Raw genomic sequence first — 11941 nt, 5'->3', positions numbered from 1 at the left:
ACGAAAGATTAAGACAACAGCCAAACTGTAAAAAGAAAAAAATATGTATTATAATTACATATGAAAGTACACTTTTACTACAAAAATTACGATATTGTTAAATGCTCATTACCAGTCCTCTGCGTTTTTTGAGGGAAGCAAATTCTTGCGCTAATTTGGTCAAGTCCAGTTTTCGAGGTCGATCACATTCGATGCTTAACAGTGCCAGTCCACTGAATCTCACTCTTGTCATTGTACTCCTCAAGTAATTTTTGATCAATTTTAGCTTGGAGAAGAACCTCTCAGCTGATGATGACGTCACGAGTAGGGTCAGATATAGTATATAAGCAGTGCATACATCAGGAATACAACTAGCCACAATTTTGTTTTCTACCAAGAGGAATTCTGCAACTTCGCCGATGTTCGACATGTTCCTCCTTTTGATTTCAGTTGACACTACCTTCCGAAAACAAACAATTTATGTAGCTATAGTGCAAGATACATTTTCATATTTCTCCCAGAACTCAGTAGCAGATTCCACTAACTGTCTGTCGGTTTTCCGTTAGGGAAGTGTGGCTTAAAAAGTTGAAGTTTTCTTTGATTTGTTTCATACTCTAAAATCTATTGTTGACTTGATTAACTAGAATATCCAAAGCACGGTAGAAAATCTTTACTTTAAAATAATCCAATGGATCGATAAAGCCAACATCTTCTGTCAGTTCGTCGAAGAAGTTTTTCACTTTTCTTTTCCGTTTGGTAGAAATTGAAGTTTCTATTTGCCACCTTCTGGCCATTTCTTTAGCTTCATTTTCAAACACCCCAAAATTATTCCGAAGCTCGTTAAGACCACGAACAAACTCTTCTAGAAGGCTGCATGCCTCATCAAGGAATATGTTGGGATTTTGTATAGTTTTGAAAACAACATTTGCATGTTCCAAGACTTTGCTTTGGAATACAAGCATTAAGACGAAGTGGAATGAAGACATTTTATTTCGTAATGCAGATGCTTCGGCTATTTCTACATTTTTCTTTGACGTTAGGATGAGTGTTGACAAGCAGTTTAAGATTAAATGGAAATTGACTTGAATTGCCAGCAAGGAATCAATTCTAGACGACCATCTAGTAGGACACAGCTTTATAAGAGTTATGTTGACAATACAGTTTCCTGTTGTACTTTCTCTTAGTGCTTGCCATCTTGATAGACTTTCGCTGTAAAAAAATAAAAAATCATTGATAAGATCATAAAAGGAAGCGATTTCCCTAATGTCGTTTACAGAATCGTTGAGTACTAAATTTAGGTTATGAGTAGCCCAATGTACATATTCTGCATTAGGCAACTTTTGTTTAATTTTAGCCTGCAAGTCATTGTATTTTCCACTCATTACAGCTGCTCCATCATATCCCTGCCCACGGCATTTTCCAATGGAAATATCATTTTTCTCCAAAAATGTAATAACTGTGTTTTCTAAACTTGTAGTTGTTTGGTCTGAAACTTCAATGAACCCCAAAAATGACTCCTCTACTAGAATCTTTTCGTCAGGTTTAATATTGACGTATCTTATTACAACTGACATTTGATCAACTTTAGTAATATCCTGGGTTGTATCCAAAATAAGGGAAAAGAATGGTACCTTTAGAACATCATCTAATATTCCACTCAACACCTGTTTTGAAGCCAGTGCAATAGGTTCATTTTGAATAGCAGAACTTAATATTTTTCTTGCTTTCCTCATTTTCAATATGAGTTTTAAGATGTGGGTCATACCTCGCTAACAAGTCTATTATGTTGAGAAAATTCCCAGAACTATTTTGTACTTTCGTTACATCTTCTCGATGTCCCCTGAGAGCCAAATTACAGGTGGATAATGTTATGATTACATCTAAATTTGTTTTAATGATTTCGCGCCACTTATCCAGACCTTGTTGCAACATTGTTTGAACATCTTTCTGATTTTTCCAGGCACTATGTCATGCATACACATAAGTGAATTCGGCACGTTTCGTGTTCTTTGATTTTTTTACTTTAACCTTTCCAATCGTTAATTTTTCCTTTACACCATGCATCATTAAAGTGTTTGTCGAACCTATCGGCAAACAACCAGCACGGTTCACAATAAACAGCGTTTAAAATAGAAGAATAACATAACCAAAATCTCTCTAGTTTCTGTCCTGTTCTAGAGCTCTCTTACTCACAGGGTCTTTCGGGAAAAGGTCCTTGTGGTTTACTTGGACTGGATGATAAAATTGAAGCTTTAACATCTTCTTCTAGTACAGTGGGATCCATGAGTATTACCGTGCAAATTGTCCATCACCATGTTCGTGCACTTTATTTGACCCAATAAGAGCTTCAAGAATTAAAAGAAAACTCAAAACAAGCTGTTGACAACTTCTGCACCATCATCATACATAAAAATCCATCGCTTAAAAACACACAGGATGTAAGAGAAAAATTAATGAAAATAGTCATGGACAATTTGCACGGTAATACTCATGGATCCCAGTGTACCTCATTATGTATATACAAACCAATATCTGTGCTCACAAAGTCAAAATTGTCACTGTTTGCACCACTTGTAACGACCACATGTTCTTCATTTTCACAAGCCTTTCTGTCTGCCTCGGTTTTTAAGTAGGCGTCATCGTCACTTTCACTGTCTTGGCAAAAATCTACAAGTTCTGCTTTAGGTAATCCATTGTTACTAGCGTCTTTTGTTTGTCCACATGCATTTAAATCACCACCACTGTTGATATTTTCAGTTGTATCACTACTGCTGCCAGGTTTAAAAAATGAACTGATGTTAGGATATTTCTTTGTCTTTTCAACCTCTTCTTTCTTCCTTTTTCGAAATTCTGCACCACTTGGACGTTTGTTTTTAAACATTTCTCCTCTCTTCATTAACAATAACAGCTACAAAATAAACTTATCAACATGCGGGAGCAGCACAGTCAAACCCACAGGTCAAACCTTGCTGAAACGCGGTAAGTAGGGGCGAGGAGGGTTGGAAGTCAGCGTTGCCAGTGCATCTTCTTGCCTCAATGACTTGAACTATTCAGCTAATGAAGGTTTTCGTCTAATCGTAATTCATTTTGTACTTTTCTAGTGATTAACATTTTCTGTTTGCAGATGTAGGGGCATCAATATGATAATATGTTCGGTTCAAAATATATTTCAACGCCAGAAGGAAAACTTTCGTGAACTATCAGTCTTTCTTAATTTATCCTTTCTGCGCCCCCGAAGCTCGTGCGCCCTCCCGCACCGTGGGGGTGTTAATTACGCCTCTGAAGACAGGGGTCCCGGGTTCGAATCCTGCCCTGGGCATGGATGTTTGTGAGTGTTCATTCATCATTTTCATCACTCATCCTCATCTTCGCAAATTAGCCACAAGTGCCACAAAAAGCGAAGTAAAATAAATCAATCAATCAAATCACATTTTGATACTGATATTTCATAGTCTGTGGTTATAATAGTTTACTGTGCACAGAAATGTGGCATGATATCCACAGAAGCCTTTCTTTTGTAAATCACTATAACAATCTGATTTATGAAGATTGTCAGAAGTTTGCCAGTGTAAAAAAAATGCTGATATTTCCATAAATCGATTTGCCATGGTGAGGCGACATGAATGGTAAGCTACAAGAATAGAATGAACTCGCACTATGAAAACTATGCAAAAGTACAAGCAACTAGACCCAAGAACATAGTGCTATTTTCCAGTCTCAATTAGCCTATCTGTGTATAGAATGGAGTCAAAACCTCAAACTCAATGGCGTACGGAGGGATTATTTTTCGGGAGGGGCTGGAATTATGAAGGTGGATAGTGCAGTAGTGATAGATGGCTGCTTTCTACGATGACGGTACACACAATAAGATATTTCGTTTATTTATAACTTCCCACTCTCAAAATGGCAATTGGGGGTCATTTTGAAGTGGGTTTGTATTTACCGCTCTGGTTTATCCGGAATTCTTCACTGCTTTTCTCTGAAAATATTCATTTTCTCAAAATTTCGGAGGGGGCTGTAGCCCCTTCCATCCCCCTCTGCGTACGCCAGTGAACCATCGGTTGCTTAATCAGAATAATGTCTACCTCTTGACTTTGTCTTTTATAATCAGTTCTTTGAATCAAACACACGTACAGTGGGGTGCATAAGTATTACTAAGCAAATCGTCCATCACCATATTTATGCTCTCTGTTTTACGCAACGATATCTTCAAGAGCTAAATCAAAACGCCATACAAGCTGTTGACAACCTCTGCACCAACTACGTAAATACGTATTCCTAAAAAAAAAACACTTAAGATGCAAGAGAAAGAGTAATGAAAATAGGCATGGACAATTTGCCGAGTGCAAGTAGGTTGCTATTGCTAGGCAAACTGTCCAGGAGTGTTATCTTTATTTTTTCTCTTGCATCCTAACTGCTTTTAAGAACTGGATTTATACATATATGCTGGTGCAGTGGTTGTCAACCGACTGTTTTGGCGTTTTATTTTGATCATTGAAGCTCTTATTGCATATAACAAAGTGAACGAACATGGTGATGGGCAATTTGCATGGTAATGCTTCTGCATCCCACTCTACAATAATTTATTATGCTTTGCAAGACGAACAGCAAGCATAAGATGTAGGTCTATTCCCTTCGTGTAAACGTAAAATACTAATAGTGCCAGAAAATTGTGCTCACTTAATATGAATAAAAGATGAGCCATAAACATTTATGAAAACTTCTAAAAATATAACTTACACTGCACAATGGGCAGCAGTCAGTATGTAATTTTCATTGATGATGGCTCCTCCACAGTGATGACGAGTTTCCACGAACCTAATTGAAACCTGGAAATGAATAATGCTTCGTAAAAACTGAAAACCTTGTAAAGTTTCCTTAAATATAGGGTACTGAAATGCTAATTGAAATGTTAGTGATTCATTCATATGGAAAGGACTACTACAGAAATTGCAATAGCTCTGCAAGACTCTGCCTTAATTATAGACCAAAAAGTTTATCCTGATACAGGTCCCGGCAAGAAATGGTCTGTCGTCTCAGGCCCGTAGCTAGAATTGATCTCCAGGGGGCTCACGGGTTGTAAACCAAGTCCGTTTTTTAAAAAAATAGTAAATGAAGGTAAATTATGTGTGTGTGGGGTGGGGCGCTCATTCATTTATAAATATCATATACTACACAAATACTACATTTTTCTACATCTTTTAAAACATCTCTTGAAGTGTTAATTGACTGATACTGAAATTATCCCTTATACACCCCATACTATTTTAGATGATACAGGTATGTATATCACACACAAAAAACGCACAATATTTAATCACAGTGCCTACAGTATATTCCACCCCCGGCCGAAGCAATTAAACTCCCCTTCCTTCCCAAAACTTGGGAGCTGTTGTTGACCTTTGACGCAGATGCGGAGGAAACTTGCATGATGACATCAAAGTCACAGATTTCTGTCTAAACGGGAGGTTGCAACAGGGACAGTGAAGGTACAGATAAAGAAGCTCCCCTTTGAAGGAACTTTCTGAAGTCTAGAGAATATTCTAAATACTTGCAGCTACTTCTGCTCGTAAACAAAATGAGCGAATGTAATAGATACTGTTCATATTCTGTGGATTTATCCTTAAAGTTGTGAGTTGTCTACATTTTCACTCTTCTCTGCAAACAAACCATGCAAAATAGTTTACCTAATGTAAAGGGGGGCTGATGGCAGTGCCAGGGGGCTGAGAGCAGTTCCATGGATGGGCTGAGTCCCCCCCTGGCCCCTTCCTGGCTACGGGCCTGTATCGTCTACGGACCGATGTTTCCGAAAAAATGTTTCCCGAGGATTTTCTTCTCGGGGGGTGGGGGCAGAGTAAGATTTAACATCCTGTCCTTCAGTCATACAAAGTTATATTTTTATTTTATTGTTGTTGTTATTATTATTATCTATTATTATTCTGCAAATCATAAAATTGAAATGGGCTTGAAAATACTTAGGCGTTGTTGACAAGTTCAGAGTTGGAACTGAATTCGTGACCCTTGCTTCCTTTCCATAAACGTCTATAATTTTGTTCCCGACTTTTCTCCGTGCCGCACACTCCTAGTTGCAACAGTGAACGTGATTTTAATGTCTCTTGTGAAAACGTTCTCTCGTTGCCGTTATTTTGTTGAACATGCCAGTTAATTGCTGTAACATACAGCATGAAAACAATATTATTTTTAACAAAATATCGCTACAATTTCACTATTTGAATTACATGAACTTTTTTCCAAATATCTGCACCCCGCCCCCCAGTCCCCTCCCCTGGCGCCCTTAGAGGTCAAATTATTTTCCTTTCGCCAAATGAAATGTGTGTCGGTTGCTTTTCGCTCCCCTTCGTTGCGAATGTTGCAACCAAGTATTCAAATTCCCCACCCAAAGGAAATAGCGAGCTTTGACTGGCAGAGAACAAAGCACGTTCTACCCCCAGCGCTCCTCTTATTGGTGGAAGCACTCACGTGATGGCTGCCAAGGTCTTCCAGCAGACGACAGACCACCGAGTGGCGGGAGCGGTACCGGGATAAACTCTTCAGACAGAAGTATACGCTTGCCGAGGATCAGACTCGCTTTCCAGATTTCACCAACGTGCATCATGACGTCAAATTCGGTGAAATTAGGAAAGCTTCATACTGAAACAAATTAAAGTTAGATTCGGAATGCGCACGCATATCCGCGTTTATCAGGGGAAAAAGTCACCATCAGTGACTGAACCACAGAAGATATTTCATGAATATTATATATTTACACTTAAAAACATCTTATTTTGCATGCGCAGTACGAATTTAAGTGGTATTCTTTTGAAAAGATATAGAATTTTGCAAATGGATGCTTTCCTGTATGTTGCAGCAGAAGATGGACGTATGTTTTGATGCATCGGCATATTATTTCACTTTGCGTGTAAGTGAAGGAGAAGTATTTAAAATGTCAACAGTTCATGCCTGCATTCAGTTTATTCGCCCTCCGTGCAACAAAATCGGGGTGTCATTCCGTACTATTGCCTACAGGAAGCATATCACGAATCAAAACAAGTTTCAGTGCAGACGACGCTATTTTGATTCACCAGCCTGAGGCTGGAGTAAATTGATGACGTCATGGTTTAACCTGGTGAAAACTTTGGTGCGAAATACTGAAAGCCGAAGCGTGCATCAGCGGTGCACCAGCCCGTCCACCGGTGAAATCTGTAAAGCGCGGAGAATGTTCGTTTTGGTGCTGAGACCAAAAACTCTTCAGCAGGCACTCAAAAGTTAATGGCCGAGTCTGCTGCCACGCACGTGTCAGCAGCAGTGGCGTAGCGTTATAGTACGCCCGTACGCCCGGCGTTCCCAAATTTAAAATTTAAAAAATGCGTAAATGCTGTGAATATAAAGTAAAACTTGACTAATTTCATATATGTTTGACTTTCATGGCATTATAATAGCTATTTTTCGCGATCCGCTTGCAACGCTCTCAACACTCGTTCTAGCATATTTTTTCAATGCCTTTCCTGGCCGAACGCCGAGCAGGTTCGGCGTAAAGAACTCTATATTCCTTGCTGCCTTTCTGGAGGGAAAGCTTCGATTTCTACAGCACGCGCGTAAATGTTCTCTCATACGCCAGCGTACGGAGCAGCAGAGGTCTACCGTGATTGGTTCATGTGACCCTTCCTGCCTTCTGATTATGATTATGATTTGATTTATTTTACTTCGCGTTTTGTGCCTCTTGGTTAATTTGCGAAGATGGGGATGAGGGATGAAATGATGAAATTGATGAATAGACATTTACAAACAACCAAGCCCTAGCGGGATTCGAACCCGGGACCCCTAGCGTCGCAGCGCGATGTGCTAACCACTCGGCCACGGGGTCCGGCTCCTGCCTTCTGAAGCAGACGACAGCGGTAGAATTCCTACCTGGTTCTTCGCGCTCATGCAACTCGTGCTATGTGATGCTACAATACGCAATATTGACTGACGTAACTTTACCAATCTCAAATATACCGCTTCTTAATGGCCACTGCATTGTATAATTTATCGCACGAACAGCGATGTGCATTAGAAACTAAAAGATCAACACAGTTTTTGTCAAATAAGTTGGTGAAGTCCTCGTGGTAGATATTCAGCCTGTGGCTGCTCTACCACTTACCCCGCAAAACTATTATTATTTTTTTCGTTATTATCTAACTGCTTTATATTGTGTCAATGGAAATGTTTAGCATTTATTTGAAAACTCTTAACAACGAATTGTCTCTGGACAAAATTATCTTAAAATGTTTATCAGCATTCTCAAGATGTAATAAACAGTGGTCTGAATTACTAATCGGCACTGTTACGTCAGTAGAGTGTACGATATTTGGATCATCCACCCACCTCCGTGTCAGAGTGCTTTGCACAGTGCGCCAAGACGACAGAGGTCCCTGGTTCGAATCCCGGCGTGAGCACGGGTGTTCTTTGTCAGTGTCCCTTCATCAATATCATCACTCATATTCATATTCGCAATTAACCAAAAGTGGTAGAAAAGCGAAGTAAAATAAACCAAATCAAGCAGTCGTTGGATCACCCACAACAATGACGTCTACTGTTGTGCAGAGGCGCTTGTGATTCAGGTAGGTTTTTAATGACTTGCGTCATGCAGAAAGATATAAAAAAAGGTATAAAACACCAAAAAGGTAAAAAAGGTAAAGTGTTCCCCTGTGCATAGCACCACGCCATGAAGGCATATAGGGGGTGTGGGGGTAACGCCCCACACTTTCTTGATCCGGTCGTGAGTGGGGGTGATGTGATCAGCATCACGCCCCTGACCGCCTTTACCCCCCAGGGTTTCCCCCAGGTACCCATGTTATTCGACGCTGGGTAGGCGCCGGGGCCGCTTCCACCGTTAGAAAAGTTCCCGGATTTGAACCGGCCGGGGATCGAACACGGGACCTTTAGCATGGTAGTCAGACGCGTTACCGACTTTTTTTTTTTTTTTTTTTTATTTTTATTTTTATATAAGGAAAGCCCCCTAAGCGGAAGCTTCCCCCATCACATTCACTCATATCATTTCATTCACATTTCTATAACAGGACTTTTTCAGGACAGACAATCACAAATACCCATGCCTTACCCGGGACTCGAACCCGGAACCCCTGGCGTTGTAGCGCGCTCTGCTAACCACTTCGCCACGGAGGTCGACCCGACTGAGCCACCGCGGCCAGGTATAAAACACCAGAGTTCAAAACATTTGTTGCATAGTGAGGCATCTAATTTTCTAGCTAAAACATGCATGGATAATGTTTTATTGAAAGCCCAGCTGACTTCAGGCAAATAAACAATACCTGTGGCGACTAATACCATAAGTAAATTATTAAGCAAGAAAGGGCCGACCCTTCCTTCGGACTTGGCGTTCCCACCCGAAATGTCCATGCTACGCCACTGGTCAGCAGTAAGAATAAGCGTCAAATTTGCTCCTGCCACGTAATTCGTCTGCTAAGAGGATGTTACAAGTCTTAAGAACAGATTAAGACGAGAGAAATGCAAGTTTATGATTAGTGGGAATGAATGTACAGGAAATTTAGAACCTGTTTCTTTAGAAAGCATTTACCGATATTATTTTAATGCTAACAGAACTTAACCTAACGACGAGAGCATTTACGTTTATTATTAGAAGAAAGCTGAGGGACATAAACTTAAAACATTTTGTGGAAGTAATCGCTACAACTTCACAGTATGTGTTACAGACGTAATTGCATACATAGCATGATGAAATCACGATAAAACAAAGACCGAGTCTGCTGCCACGCGCATCTTTTTTGAGGTTCCAGCAGAAAAAAGAACGTGGCAGCAGACACTACCAAAGTTTAATTGCTCCTTGTTAGAAATGAAATGGGGAAAAAAATACCTGAAAGGGAAATTCTCCAGACTCTGCAGGAATTCCTCCTACAATAATGTTTCCTGAAGAATCCCGGGTCATAGAGGGAATAGTTTTGATTGGTGGAACTGAAACAGAATGTGAAAATTACTTTTTCAACTTGTATGAAATATAATAGGCAATTCGTAAGTATTCACTTTAGGCCACATGTTCGCATGGATTGTTCCATTGTTTACAAGCACTGGTCCAAATTCTACTTCTACCCTACCCTACAGATGATTTATTAGTGTCGTCTGTCGTGTATCGTATTCGTATTACACGGGAACTGGAAAAGTTGTGTAACTGAAATCCCATACTACAAATACAGGAACGTTGGCCAAAGTCGACAGTGTTTTCTCTGACAGGGTCAGAAAAAGAAGAAGAAGAAGTACCCTACACAACATGTATTCCAAAAATGAGATTTTACTGTGACTTTATGACAAATTTCCCCATAAGTTTTGAAGCTATGTCTTGTACAAGGTGTGTAAAGGTTAACAAAATATTTGTAGAATAGCTATGCATTTCAGTACACCTAAATAAATTAAATTAAAATAATAATAATAATAAAAACTTGCTGGATATTAATTCATCTGGTGGATCGAGTGGAAATGTCTCTCTTTAACGGTATAATAATAATGATAGTTATAATAAATTTGGAATGAAATGTTTATTTTATTACGCCCTACTCTGCTACAGAGCGAAGGGCTGAAGATCGAACAGCATGGAGGTTGCAATTAACAACCTGCCCCTGGGCAGAAAATGATGAATGAATAGTAATTATTTTATATATTTTCTTTTATTCTTTTCACTTTCAAGTTTTATCAACGACCTAATACTCAGGCATGCTGCCAGAAGGTGGGCTCTGGGTTACCCCCCACCCGAAACAGTAGGCGAATTGTCCACCGCCATTTTAATTCTGTCTGTATTACACATTGTGATGACAATGAATTGAAATTATGACGTCAATAAGCAGAGAACAATGCCTGCTTCGAACCAACACAGTTTCATTCCTTCAAGCAACACAGAATGTAGAATAAAAAAATAATTAAAATAGCGGTGGACAATTTGTCTACCATTATCTTTGCCGTTGACTGTACATAAACTTTACGATAACCCCTCGTATTTTGTACTGCACGTTGACATTTTATGACTAGCAGTAGTGGCGTGCCCAAGGGGGTGTTGGTGGGGTTATAACCCCCCTATGGAATAGTATTCCTAAAAAAAAGAACGTCAAAGGTAGGAAAATATGGCAAAATGAGGGCTGACTACCAAGAAAAGGTACATATAACCCCCCCCCTTGCGAAAATCCTGGGCACGCCACTGATTAGCAGACAATCTTGTGTTTCAATTTGACCAGCGCTGCGAAGGGCTATTTTTTTCGTTCTGGTGCCAGATATCTGTGATAATACTTACCCAATGCACACACCAGAAGTGCAGCTGCTAGAATCGAACGAAACATTTTAACGGGTTCCTTCAATCAAAAAAAAGATCCTTCTTCTATATAAAAGAATATATCTTCCACACAAACATTATCTGGAAGAGCTGTTCATCTCGGAAAACTAACTATCTATGATAAAAAAAAATCCGATATTTGAAAGCACATCAAATCACTTACTCGCAAGGTAAAGTGAAATAGAACCCTCTCCAACGGCAAAATTTATATTGTGAGTTCCCGCACGTAACAGTATTTCTATATTTGACAAAAAGATAAAATCAAATAAAAAATAAATTAACAAGCGAGGGAAATATTTTTATGCCGGTTCTATTTTTTTTAATTTCTCCGTCTTTTCAACTATATTGTTGTAAACGGCATGATACAGTTCCTTCACAATAGTATTGTCATCCTTATCTTCTTTCACGGATTTTTTAATATCCTAAAGAAAGGTAAGATATAGTCTCGAATCAGATTAGCTACTCCTATCTTTGCTGCCGGTTGTTCGTATATACACGAAACTGTCCAATAAGTAGACGTATATACGACGTTCTGCGTTAATGTCCCTTATACAAATAATTACTTTTATCGTTGCTTTAAAAAAAATTATAAAACTAAGACTGAATCATCTAATGCATTCGCCACGC

General features: G+C 39.3%; 1 protein-coding gene across 1 annotated transcript in view; it reads right to left on the bottom strand.

The window, feature by feature from the left end:
- LOC146003896 (trypsin-1-like) overlaps nt 1-11468 on the bottom strand; it is a 27474-nt gene extending 16006 nt beyond the window's left edge. The window contains exons 1-3 of the mRNA XM_083142363.1: nt 11276-11468; nt 9854-9951; nt 4720-4808 (exon numbers count right to left, since the gene is read on the bottom strand). Coding sequence (XP_082998489.1) covers nt 4720-4808; nt 9854-9951; nt 11276-11321 — 233 coding nt within the window. The 5' untranslated portion in view covers nt 11322-11468. The remainder of the gene's footprint in view (nt 1-4719; nt 4809-9853; nt 9952-11275) is intronic.
- Nucleotides 11469-11941: the final 473 nt, after the last annotated feature.

The sequence above is a fragment of the Lepisma saccharinum genome, chromosome 21 (genome assembly GCF_977018435.1).
Source record: "Lepisma saccharinum chromosome 21, izLepSacc3.1, whole genome shotgun sequence".
NCBI lineage: Eukaryota > Metazoa > Arthropoda > Insecta > Zygentoma > Lepismatidae > Lepisma > Lepisma saccharinum.
The sequence above is the reverse complement of the archived record's forward strand: the minus strand, read 5'-3'. Positions and strand labels throughout refer to the sequence as shown.